This window comes from Pipra filicauda, unplaced genomic scaffold (assembly GCF_003945595.2).
Source record: "Pipra filicauda isolate LSUMZ 115617 unplaced genomic scaffold, ASM394559v2 scaffold72_size3293161_pilon, whole genome shotgun sequence".
In the NCBI taxonomy this organism is placed as follows: domain Eukaryota; kingdom Metazoa; phylum Chordata; class Aves; order Passeriformes; family Pipridae; genus Pipra; species Pipra filicauda.
The window spans coordinates 2,543,987-2,568,598 of record NW_024104898.1 but is presented as its reverse complement, the minus strand read 5'-3'; the positions used below and the strand labels follow the sequence as shown (position 1 = coordinate 2,568,598).

The 24,612-nt window shown below is 45.5% G+C and overlaps 1 protein-coding gene across 1 annotated transcript in view; it reads left to right on the top strand.

Annotated features, from left to right (window-relative positions):
- The first annotated feature begins 234 nt into the window (after positions 1 to 234).
- Positions 235 to 24,612, top strand: part of MDGA1 (MAM domain containing glycosylphosphatidylinositol anchor 1) — a 152,834-nt gene continuing 128,456 nt past the window's right edge. The window contains exon 1 of the mRNA XM_027735136.2: positions 235 to 488. Coding sequence (XP_027590937.1) covers positions 362 to 488 — 127 coding nt within the window. The 5' untranslated portion in view covers positions 235 to 361. The remainder of the gene's footprint in view (positions 489 to 24,612) is intronic.

Below are 24,612 nucleotides of genomic sequence, written 5' to 3'. Positions count from 1 at the left end.
GAGCCCTACTCCTGCCCTATCCCGGCGCCGGCCCAGTGCCCCCGGGCTGGCCTTTCCCTGTACCCCGAGTACGGGCGCGGCTGCCTGTTCGCCTGGAGATCCTCGAGCAACCTGGCGAGGGGAAGCGGCGCTCCGCATTCCTGCCCTCCCTGCCTCCTTCCCTCACTCTCTCCCTCCTTTTTTAATTCCTTTCTTTCTTTCTTTTTTTTTTTTTAATTTTAAATTTTACCCCTAGGCGGCCCCGGTTGGGGGTGGGGGGGAGCCCCTTCCTCCGCCCGAGGGACGCCGGTGCCCGGCGCGGAGCGGGGCGCATGGGGCGGTGTTTCGGGAGGCTTTCGGCTGCTCCTTGCTCCCCCGCCGGATGCTGCCTGAGCTGTTTTGGCTGTTTTTCTTCGCCGGCGATGAAGCCTCTGCCTTGAAGATGGACATGATCTGTTTTTTATTCCTGTCTCTGGTGCCAGTGTACAGCAGGGGACAAGGGGTGTACGGTAAGGGACCTGTCACGGTCGCTCTTTGCGGAGGAGGGCGGAGGGATGGGGGGCGAGGGCACAGACAGCAGCGGTGGGATCAAAGTTAAAAAGCACCTGCAGGAGAAAGTAAATGATGCCGGCGAAGCTCGTCGCAGCCTGAGCGGAGAGACTGATGCAGCAGTAGGGCTTCCAGCGCCTGTAGCTACTTCATAATTCCTCGCCGTAACCTCTGGCCGCCTCCCATGTACGAGTCCGCCGACATGGCACGCAGGGACCGCCAGCGGGGCTGCTGCCGGGGGAACGACACGGGCCCCGGCCCTGCCTCCCCACTCGCGTGGGGACGCCACGCTGATGTCGGTGGGGGCGGCTCCGGGAGCACCTCCGAGTTGCATTTTCTTTGGGGCAAGGGGAGGATAGAGGATCCCCTCCCCGCGCTGCGCTTGCGGGTTTGCTTCCTCGCAGGACTACCGGCACGGCGAGCAGAGAGAAGGGCGGCCGGCGCTGCCCCGCGGGGCTCCGCGTCGGAGCTTCGGGGGTCTCCTTCCCCTGCTGCCGCGGACAGCCCGCTCCCCGCTGCCGGCGCGGGGGGCGGCTCTTCCCGGCTCGGCGGGGCCGGCTCCCCGCCCTGCCCCGGCTCCCCCTCGCTCCCCACGGCGAGCCCTGCCGGGCGCCCCGGGAGGGGCGAGGCTGATTTTGCACCCTATGGAACTTTGCTGCTGATTTTCTTCTTAAGGTGATGGAGGTGGGTGGGTGGTGATCTGTGGTAGAGCTGATGTCGAGCTGGTTGATTTTTTTTCCCCTCTTTTACTATTATTATTATTGCGTTTACGGAGCTTACTTCCTCTCCTTGTTTGCAGGCAGGGTGGCAAATGGCAAACTCGGATGGTCTTCTCATGAGAGGTCTGCCTCCCGCAGCCCCTCAGTGCGAGGGCAGAGGTGGGGGGATGGCACCCCGTGCCACCGCCGAGCACAAGCTCGGGCTGAGAAAACACCCGGAATTTACGTTAGCCAGCCGTGCAGCCCCCCTTTCCCTCTCCCAGCCCTCTCTTAATTTTTGCTTTACAAGATCTGCATTTCCAATACACTGGGAAAAAATAAATAAAAGCAACCCACAAGTCTTGTCTCTCATAACAAGCCGGCTTTATCTTGGCTTACAACTCAGTTGTGCGTTGCTGTAAAGTCCTCCTGGAAGGCATGCCTCTGCCTCTAACAAGCCAGGCTCTCTGAGCTCTGAAGAGAGACCCCAGTGAGAGAATCCAGCCCCCCCGCTCCCTCTTTTTTTAACAGCACGCAGCCAGTCTCTTGTGTGAGCTCTGGCAAAGATCAGTTCAGTCTCACTGACTGTGGGTAAGTCTTTGTAGGTCACTTTTTAATGATGTATTTCTTTAATGGAAACAATTCCTCCTTTCTCCTTGAGGGCTGGGGTGTTAATTTGAGTTTGGGTCTGTCTTGTAAAATAACCATTTTAAATAGAGGGTGTTTAGCTTCCTTTATTTTTTTCTTTCTTCCTCTCAGTATATGTGTTTTCTCCCGGGTCTGCCTGTCCGGATGAAAATTGTATGACCCTCAGAAGGCTGGAAAGATGAGGAGTAGAATGAGTTTGTGGTACAGAAACCTGGTCAGGGCATGTTATTTATTCCTTTAAAACAGGTAATCTGCTTTTAGCCAAACTTATATTATTTCACTTTAGTGTTCTTGCTGCTGAATAGCTGTCAGTTGCTGTAGAATGGCCTCTCAGCTCAGGATTGTAGCAAGAGGGACAGAGCTTAAAACCAGGTTTGCTTAAATGTGCTTTAAAAGGTTGCCTGATGTATTTTTTCATCCACTTCAGTGAACTTGCATTTGACACAGTTGCTGCTAAATTAGATCTTCAGAATAACTTACTCATGTTTTTGTCTTTTTCTCTCACAGAGAGATTGGAGAAACTGTGTACAAAAGAAAGCACATATAGAGACATACACTAAGATGAAGCCATTCTTTTGAGCCAAAATGGCACACTACTTCTATCTGTTCTCTTACTTAACTACACAAAGGGGAAACCCAGTCTCTTCCTTCCTCTCCCCACCCCTACCTCTTCAAACTATGCAACATCAGGAGCCTTAATACACAGCTGTCGCTGAGCGCAGCCCAAAGCAGTGTCTCGTGGAATCAGCACACTGGATGGTGGCTGATAGTTTTCATATTGTCTTTCCCAATTCTGTCTTCAGTTCACTAACCTGTGCTGTTTGCATGCCTTGTGCAGCCAGCACTGTTTCTTTGGATGCAAGATTGCCGTTACTGATGGGTCGAGCAGAGCTGGATTGATATGGTTATATTTGCGAGGATAAATAAAGCAGGATTAGAAATTAGTCCTACTAGCCCCCCCACTTGGATTTCTCCTAAATCTCTCACCATAGCTTTAAGCAGTACTTGACCATTCTGTGTTGTGAATGTTGATCTCACGTGGCACCAAATGTAGAAATGATGAGAACTCAAGTGTCATGGTTCCACTGTATGGCAGTGGAGATTGGGGGAGGCATCTATATGGGTCTATAAATATATTTTGCTTTAGCAAATCTCCTGAGATTAAATCAGATTAAACAAGATAAACTATCCATGTGATGTACCCTTTAAATAATACACCCACATGGATGTGCACAAAAGACCTCTGTCTAGGAGAGCAGAGTTGTTGGAGAGGTTTATTGAGATGAATGGTATAAATAAAATGTGTATAAGGGCGTTTCTGGGAAAGGAGCATTTACAATCGAGGTGCAATTTAATTAGGAGTCAAGGTGCTTTATGCCTGCTACCTGAAGAGGCTTGTTATATAAATTGGCATTTGTTGTAATGACTGAAGTGTGTCTGAAACCCTCTTCTCATTAGCTGATCCCATTCTTTTAGCCTTGTTTGTTGCAATGAGACAAGGCTGGCCTGATTGGGAAGGCAATTCAGCAGACTGCCAAGAAGCAACTCTTATTAGCCTTTTGTGGTAGCCCATTTCCCGGGCTGCACGTGCCTTTCAGTCCTGGGGTGTTAATGCTGCTGGTCAAGATAAGGAGCAAGTTGTAATAGATCTGTAGAAAATGTCAGAATTGGGGAGGAGGAAGGAAGAGGTAAAGAGACAGGGGACTTGCCTTTCCAGGCTTGGAGTTATCAAGACTTTAAGACTATAAATTAGACTGAAAGGGGAGGATTGGTGCTGTGGGGGGATGGTATTCAAGGGGAAGAGTGTGCCTCTTGCTTCCCGCTCAACTTTGTAGATTTCAGGACTTGTGTAGATCTGGTTCAGAGTGTGCACAGTGCTGCTGCTGTGCTCGCTCCATGTGCAGGATATAATTAACACTTCTGGGTTGTCTTGCAACTAGCACAGTCCAGCTGATCAGCAGCAGCCTTTCAGGTGGAATAAAAGAGTGGGATGTTTTGTCCCCTGCCTCTCAAAATTCACCTGCAGAAAAGGCATTTCAGGAATGGGCATCACAATGTGCGATGAGGGGCTACATACAACAGGGTGATGGAAAGGAAATAGAAGGAAGGCTTAGGCTGGGCAGCAGGGAAAGCTGGCTGGCACCATGATCAGAGGGCCTGGATGGGCTGCACTTGAAACTGGAGGGGGTGAAGCACTTACAGAGCACAGTAGGCCTGCCCTGGCCTCAGAAGTGGGGAATAAATGACCTGTTAAGGCTCTCTCTTTAAAGAGACACCATCACCCCTGAGATGCCACTACAGACAGCCCAAAAACAAATCTACTGGAAGATTGTTTCCTTGTGTCTGTGATGGAGGAGTGTCATGGTAAAACATATCCTGGGTTTAAGCCATAAACATCTGCACTTTTTCATTTCATGTACACATGACATGATTTGTTTCCTGCTCCTTTTATCTGTAAGGTAAAAATGCTTTTACTAGAGTTTACAATGCAGTATGCCTCACACAGTCTTGCAACCTGTGTGCGTGCATGTCTTTTGCTGCCAGTTTCTGGGGCACAGACACTCTAATGTCACCTGGAGCCCGGTGACCTGGATCCATCCCTCTCACCTGCCTCTGCCTGGAGCTGATTTGCCAGCAGGAACAGGGGTCCAAGACATGGAGCTCTCCAAGATACCTTGCTGTCATCTCAGCATACCCTGTGCCCTCAGAAATGGCTGAGCAGATCACTGGCTAAAGGAGGGGTGGAGCTGGCTCTGTAGTCACTTTTTGGCTGATTCTGTTTGGAAAATGTGAAGTATGAACGAAGTGGTCCTCCAAACTATGTATGTGTGTATATAAGAACATACACACTTGTTCACACATCTTTTGTGCTCAACCATTTTTTCTTTGTTGTCCAGCCCTTATATCTGTGGTGGCTTAGGCCATATACAGCCTTTTGAGGAATGAGTTTTCTAACTGGAGTGCCATAGAAATAGACTCACCAAAGGACTGGGTTGATCCAAGATTTGCATAAGTCTTTAACAGCTCTTTAAGGTCAAGGCATTAAATTTATCCAGCCCAGTGCTTCAGAATGCCTTGCTGTTCTCCAGCTGTAATGTGTCACACTGACTCTCCTGTGACACTAGAGCCTCTAGTTTTAGGTCAGGTCAGTAGCTTCACACACCAGATAAGCCCTCAATTGACTTTAATATGCAGTACTAGAAAACTGACATTATCCTCTTGACAGGTTGTTTGCAACTTGCTGAATGAAGTCAAAATATTTCACTATAGGTGTCATCAGAAACCACCATCCTATGCTAATTTTTGTGGGAACATGAAGACAGATGTTGAATAATTTGACATGAGCAGCATAGCTTTTAAAATTATCACTGTGTCTGGTTTGCACTGGAGTTTTTGAAATATATATATGTATTTCAGATGAGTTTGAGAGAGGGGGAGGTAGGTATAATAAGTGACTCCAAATAAATGGAAGATGCAGCAAAAGATGGACCTGGAAGTTCAGTAGTCAGACAACAATTCAGCCATAGCAGTAAGGGGTGCTGTGCTGCTGAGGCTGCTGTTCTTATTTTTAAGGAATAAGACAAAGTGACTTCCATGCTGGTACCTTAGGGATCTTGTGACACTTCCCATCAACCAGAAGCCCTACTGTTTTGCCTGTGTTTTGATGAGTTACTGCTATTCTGCTTGCTTGCATAGCGCATTTTCAGGCTTCCAGTCCCTCCCTCCACACATACTGTGCTCTCTTGCTTCATTAAGCATAGTCTATGACTAAGAAACATGCCTGTGTGGCTACGACTTGCTGTGAGGAGGGCAGAGTTGGGGGGTAGGAAATTGTCTTTTGACCAATGCCAGTGTGCTGGCACAAGTAATAGAGAGAGATGCATTTCAACTAGTGAAAGACTACTTGGGATGGAAGGTGTTTCTTACTCTGTGGAAATGTCCTTAACCCTACCTGCAAAAGGCTTCTTTAGTCAGCATAAGGTAAGTCTACAGTCAACTGGTTTATCTGTGTAGCTCTGGAGAGACAGTTCACCCGTTAAGTTCTCATCAGGGTAGGTGAGATGTTAGTACCTTTTCTGCAGAAGGGTTGCTGTGTTCTGTCATCATAATGGGCTATGTTTTGCTGTAGGGAAGATGAGCTTTCTAGAAAACAGGCTGTGGATAATGTTGGTTTGTCCTCAGAGATGCTGTAGGTAATACAGTGTGTGATTCTTTAGGCTGTACCTGGTAGCCCAGATTTTAGGTACACTGAAACTTTTAAGAAAACTGAGACCATTCTAGATTTCAAGCGGTCAAGGTGTCCCAGACACCTTTTGCTGATCATCATCTGCCGGTGTGGCACAGGTTTAAATTCAGAAGGGGAAAATGTGCCAGTGTCTCCTGGGCTTGTGGAGGAGGGAAGGGATATGGCACTGACACCACACAGCAGAATGCTGATCTGGCAAGGCCTTCAGGATTCACCAGAGAGAGTGATGTGTTGTGAAGAAATGAGAGAGTTTGTGTGTTTCATGTCTCTGTGCCCATGTTTAACTGGTGAGATTTCTACTCTGCTAGGATCCAAAGTACTTGGCTTTGAAAAGAGAAAAGCTTTCATCTGCTACTTAACTGGGGAAAGCGGTTGAGGAAACAACAAAAGTTTGTTTTTATAGCCAAACGCTTGCTGTTTAGATGAAGAAATTAATGGAGCTGACAATCAAAAGCGCTGCATTAAGGGAAAGAGGTCGAGAAGTGGAGCCAGGAAAAGGAGATCCTGGGCATCAGCTGATCTTGGCTGAACAAAATTCACGGGGAGAAGGGCGCTTACCGACAGGTTAGCTAGGACAGGACTTGCCGGGAGGCAGAGAGACTTTTGTCAGGTGTTTCACGGAACGAAGGCTTAGACTCCTGTTTCTTTTCCTGACTTCTGCCCAGGCACAGCACGGTGCTGCAGGCGGCTCCTACTTCCCCTCCCGCCCCAGGGAAAGGCGCAGGAAGCTGCCCGTCCTTCCCCGTGCTGCCGGCTGGCTCCTCTCCAGCTGTGCCTGCGGAGCACATCTGGGCGGCGGGGCCGCGCCGCTCCGCCGCTGCCCGGCAGAGGGAGGCGTTGCACCGCCCCGGCGGCGGGGGGTGCCGGCGTGCGCCCCTTCTCCCGCGGAGAGAGAGAGAGAGATGGGGCCGGGACTTTCTCGGGACGCACTCCGGCTGTGGGAGCGCCCGTGTCCCGGCCGGACACGCGTGGGGAGGGCTGGCCGGGCTCGGCTCGGCCGGGGAACGCGGATGGCGGCTCATTCTCTCCGTGGCCACCTCGGCGGACTTCGGGCAAACCCCGCTGTCCGTCTTCCGGGACGGAGCGTGGCAGCGAGCGCCCGGGACGGAGCTGCGGCCTCCAGGTTTTGGCGCTGACTGCCTGCGTGCCACTTTGCATCTCTCCCGGATTTGTCTTTGGGTCTGAAGCTATGTCGCACTGTACACAAGCACTTCATGACCCGCCCTCCCCAGCCCACCGCCTCACTTTTTTTTTTTCCCCCTTTTACCCTTTTCTATTTGTTTTCCTCTCTCTTCTTTGTAATACTCTTCTGGTGAAAGTGCTGTTCTTCTGTTCCTTCTTGTCCATTTCCAAAGATCATACAATAAAGCGAGTGCAGGTTTCTTAAATCCTTCATTAACCTTTTTTTTTTCTTTCATGTGTCTATGTAGATGTGGTATTGTGATTTGTTGTTGTTGCTGTTCATTTAGGGGTTTGTTTGGCTTTGGTTCTCAAAAGGAAAAGGTATTTAAGGATTAAAGGAATCTGAACAGATTTGAGGGAAGATGAATCCTCATTGCCTTGCTCTGGAAGAGGGAGAAAAGACAGCAAGGTGAGGTCTGGCTATCAGGGCTCTAAAATTATCAGGTGAGGGCATTAGTGCTGCGATATGTCTATCGCCTTGGTTCCGTAAGGCAGCAGATCTGAGGGGGCCACAGCAGAAGTATTTGATTGATGCCAGTGCTTTGGCTCTTGGAAAACATGGGCTTAGGGGCCCTAGCTTAAAGCAAAATTGTCTTTTGAGCATTGTGGCTGCCTGCAGGGAGTTCTTTGCACCAGTGTATTTGCTGCGCTGTATCCAAGGTCAGCTTCTGACTCTTAAGCTCTAGGTTTAATGCCCAAATACTCTGGTCCCTGGCTGGGGAAGGGAGATGCCTAAAGTTAACCAGGGAAGTAGACAGACAACTGAATATAAATGATTAGTTCTTTAAATTTTCTGCTTGTTCTTCTAGACTAGACAGTCTGGGTACTCCATTGTGTGCTTGTGACTGTATTCCCAAAATGTATAGAGCGCTTTATGGTTCTAGTAATGTTTGAACTCCTCTGAGAAAAATGCTCCCTCTGTATGCCTCTGTAAAGCACTCTGTGTTCTCAGTATTGTGCTAGTAATGAACGGCAGTGTAGACACAATTATATATTTCAGTGGTTGCAAATAAGGCAGGACAGCCCACTGGTGATTTGAAGTCACCTGGTGATTTGAAGTCACCAGCACTGCTCTCAGAGCAGGTCATAGTGATGTGCTTGGCTGCAGACCCCTGGGGAGAGGGTGTATCAAGGTGGCAAGCAAGGATCTCTAGCAGCTTTTATTGATTTTACCGGCCTCTTGCTTTCTTGTGGCTCTTTTCACTCGTGCTGCAAATTGCTCGTGGCCGTGGTGTTGGCTGTTATCCCTTTGCTTTAGCTTGCATAGGAAAGATCTCATTGATGTAACTAAAAATCCCTCTGACGGTGATGTGGCGGCTTGTGGTTTCTCTCCACTGTGAGCTGTAGTGTAGGACAAATGGCATGCAGATACTTTACTGAGTTTATGTAAATGGAAATGATGGCAGGGTGAGGACAGCAATCGACAAAGGTGCAGTAAGAACAGCAGTTTCTGAAGACAAATTAGCAAACGCTGTCTAAAGGAGAGCTGACATAACATTGAAAGCTAAAGTCAAGCTGTGAGAAAGGCTTTAGGATGTCTGCAGGTGGACATTTAATACAAGAGTAACTGCTTGCTGTTCCTGCTCCTGTTCAGAAGGAAATGATCCTTCACTAATTAGTGTAAATTGTTTTAAAATAAATGTGGATGGGAATCTTGTGCATCTCTTGTGTGCCTTTGTGATGAAATAAAAAGGAAAAACAAAGATATGATTCAGACAGGTGTTTGAGAAATGTGTCAAAATGGCTTTTGCTTACAAATACCTTTTCACCTTCTGGTGCTTCTTGCATGCCTTGTACAGTGGAGAAAAGGCATTTGTAGATTTAGAGTGAAGAATTACTGTCTTTTGCTAAGTTTAATAAATGGATTAGTCTGACTTGGAGCATTCCTCAGAAAGCAGAAATGTGAGAAACTGAGGCTCACAAAAGTAACCTGAGCAGCAAGAGCCAGCTGGGGATGGGAGACTAAAGTCCCTTGCCAGTCAAGTGAATACAGCTGGAATGTTAAGAAAATTTAACTGGTGGGGGCATTTCCACTGCAGTTGTCAGACCCTGAAAATCCCTCTCAGAGTGCACATGTAGGATTTCTTCTGTTTCCCATCACTGTAATATCCCTGAACTTCCATCTTTACAATGCCCCTATTGCCTACAGTTATTCCATTCTGCATGTGGGGAAATGAGATGGAGATTAAGTGATTTGCCCGTAGCAGAATGGAGAATCGAACATCAGCGAAGTTTTAACCATCCTTTTCTCTCTGGTAAAGTGCAGCTGGTATTAAGTGCAATCCCTGTGGCTGATAGATCCAAGGTAAATACATCCTCAATAAGAAGGCATAAGCCACTGAAAACAGGCTTTGATCCAGTTATCGCAGAATCAAGCTTTTTTAATAAGAAAACATAACCATGTTTTGTCTTTCACTACTAATTTAGCTCATCTTTGTACACAGGTTAGGATTTATTTTAGGACATCTCTTGGAGGTCTTCTAGAAGTTGAGCCTTACTGTACAGCACTGGGAGAGAAAGAAATCTTTCAATTGTGGATACATACATGGCTTTGCTGTGTGGATCTGCAGAAGGACCAGTTTCAGAATCTGTTGACTCATTCCGCAACAATTTAAATTATTTTGCACTTGATCAAAGAAGCAGTATTTTTTGCTACGAAAAGCCTCTGTCATGAATGGAGGAGATTAAATGACTGTTGCTTGTACCCAGAGGAAAGGACAAAAAGTCTGTGTTTGCTATGAAGGAGCAAAGATTTGGGATGGGAAGAAAAGCAGGGGACCATATAATTGGTACATGATGAGGGACAGTGTCTGGGACAAAGGAGAGAAGTTGTGATAACAAGGGTGGAGCTATGACTCCAAAATAAGGCTGGATGCCAGAGCAGAACACAGCTTTTGAAGAAGCAAAAGAGAAATCTGAATATTCCAACACGTTTTGTCATTTAAAGTATGTGCTAATCCATATTCTTATTTTTCTTACAAGTATGAAGACGGTGAGAAATTTCTAGTGTTTGTTTCCCAAATGCTAATGAAGCCCAAAAGGATTTAATGTCAGTGATTTTTGTTTGACAATTCAACTTACAGTGCACATGCACTATGCCTACACAGAAGTAGGAACTGTGACTTGTGGGTGCACTCTTGAGCTCTCTTTAAACTGTCAGTTTTAGTTACTAATTGCAGTACAGCTGTAGCAGCTCAACCTGGCCTGTGCTCCAGCCACTCATGCAACATTCTGAGTGGGCTTTGAGGTGTGTGCTGAGCCTCCTGTTCCATCTTGACTGCTTGATAGATAAGTTTTGGGGCACCTACATGAGGTTCATGCTTGCTTTTGGATTGCAGCACAAACAAACAGACTCAACTCCAGGCTGTACCACTGGGTGTTAATACAGCTAACTGACTTACTGGGTGCAGTTTGAAGTCTGAGGGCTGCAACAGCTTAGCTATTGCAGTCCTGTAGCTGTGAACTCTAGCAAGAAGAATGCCAGGGTTGCTCTTGCTCAGTGGTGTTTTTCGAGCAAGCATAGATGCAGGAGTGCAAACTGGCTTAATGCAGTTTGATGTGGTGAAAAAAAACCTCTGAACAACAGGTCTAAGAATTAATCTTTAATTTTGAAAAGCTAGTCCTGAATAACTCCTTGCATAGACAAGCACTGCATTTAGCTGTGATTAAGTTTCTAAATTGTTTTTCAAAACAGGATAGTCAAGCTCCTGAAGCATGTAGCTGCATCTGAAGATGTTACCCATAGAAACTAAGCTCCAGCTTTGGTTAAAATAGCACAATAATAGTTTGTTTTCTGGCTGGTCAAATGATAAGCAGCTTAGGACTTTCATCCTTATTTCAGCAGAAAAATGCAATCGACAGTAGAGAATGACTGTTTACTATGATGTGCATGATTAATACCATAAATCTTTCATGTTGGGATGTTGGGTGAGAGGCATGAATATCACTGCTACAAATTGAAAGGAGCAGTTTCTTATGTATTTGTGGTTGGTAATCAGGCTTGAAACTCCACGTAGAAGGAGAAATTAGCCAAAGTGAAAGGTAGTTATTGAAACTAGAAACCACACTGGCATTTGCTAAGCCTTGGCAAAGATGCCATGCTGATTTTTGCAGATCACAATGAGCATATGTACCTACTTGTGGCTGATGGTTATTCCAAGTGGCCAGCAGTAGTGTGTGTGCTATTTGACAAACAGTTCTGCTTCCTGGATTATTATGGAGACATTTCAAAGTATGTTTGCAGCATATGGCTTGCTGAAGGAGATGGTTTTAGATAAGAGACGTTGGGTAAAACACAGTAGATCAGCTGCTTATCACTCAGCTTCAGATGGGTCAGCAGGGCATTTTATACAGACATTTAAAAGAGCAGTAAAGAAAAATGAAGCCCAGCATCACAAACTTTATTTCCTTGCGTAGAGCAGTGTGCAGGAAAGCTCCAGAAGAACTAATACTTAATAGACAGATTTTAATTTTAAAAATTGCATTTGATTGTCTCAAAGCAAGTCTAGAGGAAGTAGTAAGTGAGGATATTGGGGGAAGAAAACCACATTCATGAGCTTTTTGCTTGTTAGCCCTAAATAAAAGCTTTGCAGAAGGAGGAAGCAGGGGAAGGTGCTAAAAGTGCTGGGATCTGTGATATGCTTGGTGAGGTAGACAGGGAAATGAGAAGGAAATGTGTCTAGCTATTGCTAGATGTAAAAAAAAAAAAAAAAAAAAAAGAGAGAGGAAAGAAATGGATGCTTTTGATGGTGTGTGTAAATTTGAAGAGTGAGAATATTTCTGTCTTTCATTGGCCTCATGATAATACCCGTGACATTGTTGCTGTTGGAAATGAAAGATGGGAAGAGCAAGTGAGAACCACCATCCCCATCAGGCGGAAGCCTTCCCTGAACAGGATTGCACATCTGCCAGAAAGCAATTAAAAGTCATATAAAAAGGGGCTAGTCTTAGCACCCACCTCCAGGAAGATTTAATGTAGAATTTTCATACATAGTCCTATATGCTTTTTTTTACAGTCCCAGATACTCTGTGAGCATTGCTGCTGTCTGTGGGTGAACAACTGTAGGTGACACCAAGGCTGTAGTCCAAATCCCACAGTGGTGTAAAATGGGTGATAGTTTGTAATTAAGGGGTTCATTTGCTGAATTAACTCTTCTGATTTTTCCTGTATTGTATTTCTCCCTTTTTTTCTGATCCAATGAGTCATTGTAATCAGTTTTTGAGGCATGTGTGGCTAGTTGGATTTTTGTTGATATAAGATCTGATTTCCTATATGTTCTTTGTCACACCTGCTTACCTTGCTGACATGTATGACTTTTTATTCATTAGCCCAGGAGAATTGCTTGCTGCTATGGGAGTGTGAGCAGGCAGCCCTTGTACCCGTGATCCACCAGCAAGAGCTGCTGGCCAAACTCTGACTGAAACCTTTGCTACTGCCTCACTGGGAGAAATGCCTGTGTTTCTTCAGATCCTCTGGGAAAAAAGAAGTTAGAAGGAGGGTGAGGGAAGTCTTAGAGAATTCACTTTCCTGGATATGATTTTTGGCTTTGCTATGCTACGCTACTCCTGTAGATAGCATTTTAATTCTAAAGCAGGGGAGTTAAATGCAGCTGAGCTGTTGCTCTCGTAAAAATGCTGGCCTGAAATGCTGCACATAATGGCTTGGATCCTGTTGCTGTCAGTCTTTCTTTATGACATTTTTATTTTAAAGACTTCAGTGTAAACCAAGTATGTAGAAAAAGCCCAAACAAAAACAGCAGCAACAAATAAACTTGCCTTAAGTTGCACAAAAAGATGAGACCTGTTTGTTTCTTCTGCCCTTCTGTTTGTGTGAATGGAAGGTGATGCCATTTGTCTGCCTCGGACAGAGGTTTTGAAGATGAACCTGCTGATTTCAGTGAGGTGTTTTCATCTAGATATGAAAGGAGAGGGCATAGACAGGCAACCTCAGTTTTTGTGTGGAATCCTGTCTTAGTAGTTTACAGGTTTTCAAGGGCATTTGATTTTTGGTTTTTTCCACCCCATCGCCATTAAATTTTCATTCAAGACAATTTTCGTTTTGTGGCAGTTTCTGCTTTGCTGCACTGATGAGCATCTTTTGGCTGGTTGTTGTGGTCACTGCGCTACTGCCAGTCTCTCAGACGGTCCCTGGGCTGCCTTTGGTGAGCTGCTGCTGGAGAATCCGACAGCAGATCTGTCATCAGAGCACAGAAAATCCTTGAGTGTGAACCCTCTTCATAAAGTATGCTGGCTTTGTCTGGCCAGAGTGCAGCGCCTGGAGACTTAGCCAGCCAGGTAACATGCCACCAGAGAGGCCAAACTCCCTAGTCACTATTTTTTGGACCTACTTTCCAAGATGGTTGTTACTGTAGGGCATTTCTTGTTTCTCTGGGCCTGAAAAGTGTCTGGGCACTTTGATTTCAAACCCCACTACTCTGGAGGACTTGGATTATGTTTGTGATTATTCCAGAATGGGGTAATTCTTATTATACTTGAACTACAACTTAACTCTCAGTAAGTCGTGTGTTCACTTCTGTTGGTGAATCTGGAATAGTGGGAAAACCAGTCTTTCCTACCCCAAAAGTTTTTGGCTGTTTTATCTGATATGTGATACCACTTGAGTATCCTTTCCTGGTGATTGCAGGCCTGTCTCTCTTACAGCTTGCTGTCTTGAAGTGAGTTGTAGGTAACTGGCAAGAGTTATTTGAATTTCCTCTTTATTTTCCCCATTCTTTGCTTTCCTGCAGGATTGTTTTGCTGGAATAAGAGGATTTTTTTCTTTCTGTTGCTTAATTGTATTACAATGGTTGAAGGTTTTTTTCCTTGCCTTTGTCACATATGTTTGTTACCTAACTTTTCTGTGTCCTTAAAAAGTGCAGATAGAAGGAAGGGACATAAATAGAGCTACTGTTCAGGATCTCACTTGGCTTTGGAGATAAGGGCCTGCTGGGGGGGAGTCTTTGTCCCATTGTCACCACCATCTTCCCATCTGCCTTCTCTCTTTCCTCAACTCCTGTTGTTTCACCTTCGGAATTATTCCCGAATTCACTGTGCTTAAAATAATACTTGTTTGAACAATAAAAGCTGTATTAAAGGGATGCATTATCCCTTATTTTAAATACACATATTGGCTCTGCGAGAGAGGACTTTGCAAAGAAAGTCTGACTGTATGCTTTTGCACATAAAATGAGTATGTCAACAAAATTCTGTAACTGAAGAAAACCCTTTTCCCCTGCTTCCCCACATGCAAATGTCCAAATACAATGGAAATTCCTATTGCTGAAACAGCAGCAAAGAAAAGCCAAGAGGCATTGAAATGCTGCCGGTGATACCTTTATACTGAGTTACGACAGTGAAGGCAAACAGCGGCTGGAAGCTTGGTTTGATCTTTCTGTATGAATAAGATTAAGTAGCAGGCACGGTGCTGGTGAGGGGTATTTTTCTGACCCTCTTCCACAAAGCTTTTGAACACTTGTGGAGAAGCACAGAGTATCTTCAGCACCTACTGAAGGAATGGTGACCGAAGAGCTTAGCATAGCCGAGTGCCCTGCCTGTTGGAGAAACAGCTGAGAAAGACCTTGCCCTGATGTGTTTAGATTGCCCTGCTGACCAGAGCAGAGGGATTTTTCCACTGTCTGTGTCTCTCCTTTCCTTCCTGTTAATATTTTTGTAATCATTTGTACACATTTGACATTAAATGTATCATCTCATTCAAGGGGCGAGAACCTTGCCTGGTGTTCATCAGGGAGCTGGGAATTTGGGTTCAAGGGCCAGCTCACGGGTCTCTTGGGAACTGTGTGTGAGATCAGATGTGAACCGAGTCGGGTCTAAAGTCTTCTCGGGCTGCTTCTGTAGCCACACCAGTAATCTCTGTCGTATTTACTCTGCTGGTGTGAGCTGTCATCACTGCTCCCATTTCTGAGCAAGAGTGACAGAGAAAACTTACAGTCAACTGTACTGTTTCTTATTTTTTCCTGTCAAATGTCTTTTCAGACTCCCAGTGCTCCCTCATCCTGCCTTCCTTGAGACATCTTTCCAGCCTCACCCTTTTATTTGTCCAGATGTGTAGATTTACACACACGAATTCATTTCATGGTATTCCCAAAACAGACATTATCGCTGTCTTTGCCCTTATTTAATTTTTTAGTTTTATTTATAGCCTCTTTCTTGGGCAGATACATTTCCAGATCACTTGTCCATCATCTCATCACTCTCCAAGAAGACATGTGGGCTTTAGGTCTGTGAGTGCTTCTGGGAGTTTGTGTGTCTTCTGGAGCACTGCCTTTCCTGGTGGGGGGGTCAGCTGGGGCCAAGACTCAACTTCCACATGTTCCAGGACAGAATAACCTCCAGACACTAAATTTCCCAGGGTGGAGAAAGAAGCTGTCTCCTCATGATACTTTTGTGCTCATAGTGTTCATTGCTGCTGGATCAGTGTATTGTTGTTTCTTGGGTAACCAATGAGTAATACATCTAAATCTGCAGTTCTTCTGCAGCATCTGGGTTGGTTGGGTCGAATACAGAAAAATGCAGTCCTTTTTGCTGAAGAAAAGATTTGCATGAAGCTCTCATCTACCTAAAGTGTAGAGTGATCTTTCATTTTTCCTTACTATCTCTCAGGAGTGTGACTTTCCCTTCCCCTTTCACAGATGATTATTCATCCTCTCCAGTATTTCGTGGCTCTCCCCCAGGAGCATGCATGCCCATAGGTGGCAGCAGCCAGGTGCCATAGTTGAGCAGTGTGGTTGTAGGCACTAACTACAGCAAAGGCAGCATTCATCCATGTGGGGAAAACTGCTTTTTTGATAATCCACTAGATTTCCCTGGAATTCATGCCTGGGGAAAGCTGTGACATTTTGCATTGTTTTGGGAGCTCTGAGGCCACCTTCCCAGAAACTCTTTCTAGATTTTATAGTCCTCAAGGAGGGAATTGGTACAGTAACTTCGTAAAGGTGAAAATCAACACTGTATATGAGGGGAGAGGGAAAAATGTGGTAGTTTTTAAAGGGAAAAAAGAAACCCTAAAGTTCCATTTCCTTGGGACTGAACTTACATCTAATTTGTGGCATCTTTCCAATCCTCTTACCTTTTTCTGGGAAATAGCAGGGTCCAGAGATTAAAATCTGTACCAAAGTAATTGTAATTGGGGACTCAGTCAAAAATTCCTACTGCCTGGACCGCAACCTGGTTTAGAGGTCCTAAGACATAAAAAACCCTTGTTCATCTCTGATGGCATCTGCAATAATGGAACAAATCTTAAGAAAAAACCAAACCAAACCAAGTAAGTCTGATGTCCATGAGAGTTCTTTGTGGTTTTGTATTTTACCTTGTTTCCACATCTCCAAGTTGAAATCTGATTTGTGTGTCTAGTTACTTCATGGAATCATTGAAAAGGTTGGAGGGGAACTTTGGAAGTCACCTGGTCCAGCCCTCTGCTCAAAGCTGAGCTACTTTAACATTAGAGCCAACTTTGGAGTTACACCAGGATGTTAAGCACCTCATCCAGTTGAATCTTGAGCTTCTCTGAATATAGAGGATCCATATGCTCTCTGGGACCCTCTACTGGGGTTTGACCAGCTTCATGGCAAAATAGTTTCTGTCTTTAGAAATGGGAATTTCCTGTAGTCTCTCTGGTGATTTTTGCCCTTCTTTTCACCAACCACCTCTGAGGAGAATTCGACTCTGTGTTCTTCTTCCTTCCTTTGTCATTTTCTAAGGCTTAGGAAAAAACCCAACCAAGCAAAGAAACCCACTCAGATTTTCTCAGCTTTTTTTCATATGCCATATGCTCCACCTGCCTGACCATTTTAGTGGTCCCTCACTGGACTTGATCCAGTATCACATACTGTAAATGCTGCTTTCTGGAAAATGTCTTTTCTAGTTTCTTCCAATGAGATGGTCCCTGATACATGGTGTTTGTGAGAAAGATTGCTTTATGGCCTATCCTCTTTAAAGTTCTTCGTTGAACATGCTGTAATTAGCACACTCCTGGTGTGGTCTGACACAGACAAGCAGGGAAACTGTCTACTGTGCTGGTAGGCATTTGTACATTTTCCATTATGTGCAGCATAATCTCTGGTGACATTTATACTTAGTAGTCTTCTGTGAGTGTGACATAAAGATTAAACAAATGTGGGATTAGAGGCGGTGAAAAAGGGTATTAAACCCATTGACCATGTATCACAGAGAGTAAAATAGCTGTGTGTATCTGTATGTATGTACTCACATGTGTATGTATATGCATATGTAATGTATATATTTATTAGACACACAAGTGATTTTGCCCTTGGGATACCCAGTCAGTTTCCTTGAATAGAAAGCAGGGAATGCCCAGCAGACACCCTGTTCTGTGCACCAAGTCAAGAGAAGAGAGTCCTGTCCCTGGTGTGTAGCAGTAAGTGACTGGGTTGGGAGAAAGATGTGCGGTTTCTGAGGAAAGCTTTATAAAGAGGATGATGTGAGGTTCAGCTCAAACTGTTTAGTCCGAAGCCACTTGTGGTGTGCTAATGTAACAGAGGGACCTTGTCTCACGTTAAGTGCTCCAGGGTTTCTTTACACTTTGAGTTCTCCATAGGTGCCCAGTTGGTGGCTTTGCTTCACAGCGTGACACGCCAGAGCAGGAAGCTTAAGACCGAGTCATGCTTTCTCTCTTCATTTGACACAATTGTAGGTGGCATGGGGAGTGGGATGCTGGGGTAGGAAGTAGAAGGAATTATTTTACTCCCACTGCATTTTATCTGGGCAACGTGCCCTAGCTGAACAGTTGGTTTGGCAGCTTTTTTTCTTTAATGTGCTTAGTATCTGTGTTCTATTTCTCCGTCTCCCCCCTTTTTGTAGGGCCATTTCCAGATTAAAATGAAATAGACTCTAAACTAGCAAAAAAAGATTAGGAAGTTGGGAAGGTTCATGTGTTCAGATGTCAGAAACACAGCACTGAATCTCTGTGAAAGGAATCACTTTGCTTTCTCCCTTGCTGGTGAAGTCTTTCAGAGAACGGGATGACTTCTAGATGACTTGTCTAGCCCTCTCTGCATCTGAAATCTAGCCCAGGTGTAGTTACACATCTTCATTGCTACCAACATTAAAGGAAAGGACTGAGCTGTTATTATTACTACTACTATTACTATTATTATTTTAAATTCCCAGCGTTGAAACATTGCTACTGACCTCTTGAGTTTTCTGAGAGGGAATGTGCAGCCCAGTTTCAGTCCTACTTTGCAGATTTATTTATTTTTTTTATTGTATGCATATGGCCTTTTTGAGGAGGGTGTATGACAGTCTTGCTGTTGCTCCTGAACTGTCTTCTCTGAGGGAGTGGTAGCATTGCAGTTTCACCAGGAAATATTAATGTGTGTAAACATTTTTCAAAAGGCATTACATCTTCCTGCATGTACTTTATTATGTTCCCACAAATCTGACCAGATTTGATAGATAGGTAACCAGGGAGCAAGGACAGGGGAAACGTGCTAGAGAGGGAAGGAGGGAAAAGGGAACGAAATAAACACAAACCTGCTGTAATTCAAAACAAGGCAAAATCAGATTGTGTGCTTTGGCTAATTTTCTTATTCAGGTATTGATCCAGTTGCTGCTCCAGAGTCTATTAGCAGTCAGCCAGTGAAAATATTTCCCATCGGGGGCTCTGACCTGAGACGGGGGTGAATCTATAGCAATTTGTTCAAACAGAGGAAAGCTTTTTCCTCTGATTTGTATTCCAATTTGCACAGTCTACAGAGGGGGGCCCCATCGTGGGGGTTTGTGGGGTGGTGCTTCTCAAGTGGGAATCAAGCCTGAGACAGGTAACTGGCTAAAAAAAAATGCCTGATTAAACTCTGAGCTGGGCACCCTCCCTCTCTGAGCGGTCTGGGCGCTGCAACAGTCTCACCTGCCAAGGGGAGCGGGGCAGCTTGCTGCATGCCCTCGGCAGGAAGGACACGCAGACCTGACAGGCCAAAGCTGCCCCAGTGAGGAGAAAGTTGTCCTTGCTGCAGCCTTTTAAAGAGAGGAGGGGGAGAGAGGACAAAAGTGGTTTCTGCCTCATGCCTACCCATGTACTGCCAGCACTGGCTGAGGAACAGGTTTCCTGTGAGGGTGGCTCTCTCTATGGGTGGTTTTCAGCCTAGTCACATTGGGCTCATACCTGGTTTGACCCCAATTTGCTCCTGCTGGAGAGGGCCAGTGTGGATCTTGCTTCTCATGTTAAGAGCCTGCTACAGGAATTGCAGGATTCTGATGCTTTCTTAGAGTCTGACAGAAGATCCCTGATAGCAACAACTGAGTCCCAGCTTCCACCCAAAGCTGTGCTGAAAGTCCCATAGGACATGGAGCTCCTTTTCTCACTCTTCTCTATTGGCTGCCGGTTACATGATTGCTCCAGCAGTAATCTAGACAAGGAAACACAGTCTCAGCATCCCTTAAATCCAGATCCTGCAGCTATCCAGAGCTGCCATAAATCTCAGTGGTGAAAAACCTGACAAGGTTAGCAAGGCTTAGGGCTTCCAGTGCCTGCTGGCTTGTCAGCTGGTCTGATGCCTGGTCTGATTGCCAGTCCCCATGCTGGTCTCAAAACCTCCAGGTCTGGGGTATAGCCTGTCTGTCATGGCAATGAGACAGTTGTAAAGTCATGGTTAGAGAGGTGGGGAGATATTTTGGAAAGCCCTTGTTCATGCATATAAGCATCCACTCTGCCTCTGAGAAGGCCAGAAATATCAGGGTTGTGTCTTGAAATACATCATCTGGAAATACGTAAGAAGCGGAGAAGACCTCTAAACTTACAGTTTATACTGGGCTTCCACATTAATGAGTGACATCACAATGCCTTTTTTCCATTAATTGCCCAAATATGGGAGACTAAGGTTGGAAAATCAGTTTAGTAAAGGCAGGAAGAAAGGGAAGTATTCCTCTGTATAAAATACAAGGATAAGAGTAGGAGGGAGTAATAGGATGGGGGAGATGCTGCTTTTAGCTTTTAAAATTGACTGGAATTCTCCTCAGCCTTGTTTATACTTGCTTTAATTTAGTGATGGTCACAGAAACACTTAGAGGGAGGAAGGAGGTAGGGAGGCAGAAATGAATAATCACTTTAAATCGTAAATCTGTGCAATTTTTAAACCACAAGTTTATTTTTGACTTGGCCATAACTTTAAGGGAGCCAGCTTGAGTACCAGGGAGAGCAGTAACTCCAGCTTTGAGAAAGAATGGAAAAGTTTATGAGATTTTAAAGCAGTCAGGCAGAGGTCCCTGCAGTTGATGGCATGAGGGGAATGTGCATGGGGACAACGACAACAGCATTTTGTAAAATTTAGGAGAGTATTTAACACTATTGGGGCTGTGGAGTGAGCTGATGCTACTTTTATAGTCAGCAGAAGGCTTGTTACGGTGCTGGAGAAGAGGGTTGGTGGAGGGCAGGCTCCTCTGCCCAGCTGGCAAGGGTGCTGGCTGCTGCAGGAGGGCTGCTGGCCACATTTCCAATGGAAGGAGAGACCCATTCCTCCAGTTTGCAGCATGGCTTTCTGGACAACAGGTAGAGCAAGTGCTGTGCCAGGCTTTCTGAGCAATGCAGGCTAGAGGGAGACAATTAAAATCCAAGGTACCACTTGTTTGACATGCACCAGTGATTGGCTCCCATTAGGTGGAGGATTTTAAGCCTTTCATGCCAGCGAATTGGTCCAATCCCTGCCCTAAGCGTGACCAGTGCCCAGGGCTTTAGCAGAAAGAGCAATGACTCACAAAACAGAGCTGTCAAACCACAAGTCCTTGGCATTGCTTTGAATGTGTTGCCCTTTCATTCCACTGTCTCTCTCCTCATGGGCTGTGGCACAGGTTGTAGGAGGGAACTAACTGAACTGCCTCCGTTATCCCTAACGTTTTACTTGTCCTCTGCAGTGTTGGTTCCTGTAGCAAAGTAAGCAAGCTGTGCTTTGCTAGTGTCCTGAGGAGATGGAGCTCAGTTGGTATCGGGAAGTGTGCTTGCTCCCATGGGGGATGTGGTGCACTGCACCAAGTAGCAACCTGACAGGAGGAGACTGCTGGTATAGGACCAGGCAGGAAGGTGGCTGGGGGCTGCCTTGCATTGGTTGTAGGGAGAAAATGCTGGGAGTGACCCCTTCTGAGAGAAGGGCAGACAGGGAGGGATAGTGTTCATGAGTTACTCTGAGGACATAGGCAAACTCTTTCCTCCAATTAAAGTTTTGTAGCATATATTGTGGAATATGGCTTGGAAATAACTACTGGAAAAGTAATACAAGGTGTATATAGAAACCTAGTGTGTCCCTGGGATGCACAGCAGAGTCTGTGACAGGTCCCCAGAATAACAGCTTCTTGGTATCCCTGCTGTTGTGCAAGACTGATTCATCATGTTTCTCCTAGAAAGCATATCAGGCTCTATCTGGTTCAGGACTACAGAAAACAGCACCTGCTTGCCTTCACCATCCCTGTAGATGAGTATTTATGTGTTCTCTTTAATGTCTTGTATGGTGTATTTCTTTTTATGAGATAACACCACTGGCAGGGTTTCTTCCCCAGGAATGCTAGTGGAAGTCTTCCTTGCAGGTTCTGCTCACATCTGCCTATTTATGTGCTTGTCTGCCCACATTGCTGAGGGCTTACTGCGACTTAGGGGGAGCACTGCTTGGCTCAGTCTCTTCTAGTTCTGAATCTCATGTTGCACAACATGTGTGCACGTGTGGGGTCCAGGGACTGCATCTCCTCCTCACCTGGGTCTGATGGCACTACATCAGAGGGATCAGCCCCCTCTAATGGCCCTTGCTGCTGACCTTCTGCTGTGGTTTAACCCCAGCCAGCAACTAAGCACCACGTGGCTGCTTGCTTGCTCCCCTCATTATAGGGAGGTGGAGAGAACTGGAAGAATAAAAATGAGAAAACTTGTAGATTGAGTTAAAGACAGTTTAATAGGTAAAGAAAAAGCTGCACACACAAGCAAAGCAAAACAAGGAATTTGTTCACTTCTTCCCATGGGCAGGCAGGTGTTGAGCCAGCCCCAGGATTGCAGTGACTTGGGAAGACAAGACACAGTAACTCCAAATGTTTCCTCTTCCTCCTTCTTCCCCCAGGTTTATATGCTGAGCATGATGCTGCAGGCTATGGAATGTCATTTTGGTCTGTTGATGTCAGCTGCCCCAGCTGTGTCCCCTTCCAACTTCTTGTGCACTCCCAGCCCCCATGCTGATGGGATGGGATGAGGAGCAGAAAAGACTCACTGCTCAGCAGTGATGAAAACAACCCTGTGTTATTGACACTGTTTCCAGCCCAAATCCAACATATAGCTCCATACTAGCTACTATGAAGATAATTATCCCAGGCAAAACTGGCACATTCTTCACCCCTATTCCATGCAGTTTATGTCATGCTCAGGTCCCACACTATTCCAATGCATCCTCATCACCCACTGCTCCCATTCCCATCCTTTGATATAGTTCACAGATATAATTTCCATAGTCAATGCACCACCCACCCCTGTGAAAAGTCTTTAAAATGTCGATAAATGTTCACAAAATATCCATTAAATTAATTTAGTTCATGACTTTTGGCTCCGTCTGCTTTGGTGGTCACTTGGGACAGGAGAAGTGCTGTGTTGCGTGGAGTTACTGGACATCAAAGCCAGCCTAGGTCTTGGTGCTGCTGCATTTGCACTGCTTCTTGAAAGGCTTGTCCTCCATTGATTTAGGTGGTTCCTGCTGTAGTAATTCATATAACATGAAACTAGAATCATGGGTTTCAACAATTTAAAGGTAGAATTTTAACTCTTAGAATTTCCATTAGAGCTTTTGGCTCCCAGCTTGGATGCTTTCTACTTCTTTGCTAGCCTTGTATCTGCATTAAAGACATGATTTAGTTATGGAAGGGATTGTGGGCATGGAGAGAAGAAGAGGTTTGAGAAATGCAATCCAAGGAATTGAAAGACAATTTTCATGCTGCAGGATGGAACTTGCTCTTATACCACATCCATTCCTGTCTTAGATATAGAGCACAGAACTGACTTGGTTCTTCAGTTTTTGAACAAAGTATCATCCCCCCATTGAGCAAAGACTTGCTTTTCCCTAGGCAGGTATGATGCTGCTCCCTGAGTAACCTTAATTCTCTGCAAACAATTGAAGCAGGCTATTCCTTTTTTTTCCTGCTCTTTGCCAAAACACACCCCCTCATTTTCCTGCTTCATTTGGGCTTGGCAGCCAGCAGCATTAGGCAGGAAGGTATGGGAAGGAAAGCAACATGTGTCTTCAGCCAGATGAATCTGAAGTTTCTTCTTGTCAAGGTGCCCTGAGAAATCCATTTATAGACCTGGCTGGTCCCAGTCACCTCCCTGAGGCAAGTCGTCCCCAGAGCACTCACACACCGCAGGAGAATTAACATCTTAGGCTGGGACTGCATCTGAGCTGAAAGTCCCCTCTGTTTCCCACCTTCCTCAACTTCTGACACAGCAGTTGTCCCTGAAAGCTACTGAAAAGCTGCCTTCCCTGGGTCTCTAACTCATGCCTTTTGTGTGGGAACTGGTGTAATGGTATCTGCCCAGCAGCACTATGGCTACCAGGGCATAGGCAAAGCACTCTGAGCTCTTTACCATTAGCTACCAGGTTGTTTTTCACCCTTTCTTTCTGCAGGTGTGTGAATTAGAGTTGTGAGCATCCTATTCAGTGCTGTGGGGCAAGAGCATGGGATACAGCAGGAAATTCCTATTTTGGGAGCAGATGGGAACATCTCCCAGTGCTTTGGGTAGCATCTATGGGCGGTGAATGGTGAAACACTGCCTTACTCACTGTGTTGGTGTGCATGCACTAGTCCAGCATTGCACTAGCCTTTTGGCTTGCCTGGTTACGTAGAGATTAAAAACAACACAGAACTAAAACCACCATGGGTTTATGTTCTGTTCTGGCCTTTATTTTTTACAACTGCAGAAGGATTTTCATGCCTGATGTGAGATCATATTTAATGTTTCTCCTCTTGCCCTGTTCAAGTGGTGTTTGGTACTGCAACAGATCATTAAATTGCTGCTGGGCTCTGCCCCCATGTGGATATGTTTCTGTGGCAAGTGGGCTTATTTGGGTGAGACTGACCATGAAACATCCTACAAGTGCTTAGTTGTTCAAGAAAGAAGGGAACATGCAAGGAGAGAAATGGTAAAGGCAAATGCACAAGGATCAGCCTCCGCTTTGAAGAATCTGGCTGTCATGGTTTAGGAATGGTACTCTCCGATTTTTTGTGCTCCCATTGAGACTCCAAACCGAACACTGCTTGCTTGCTCCCTCACTTTCCTGTCCCCTTCCTCCTGTGATAAAGATAAAAGGTAAAGATCAT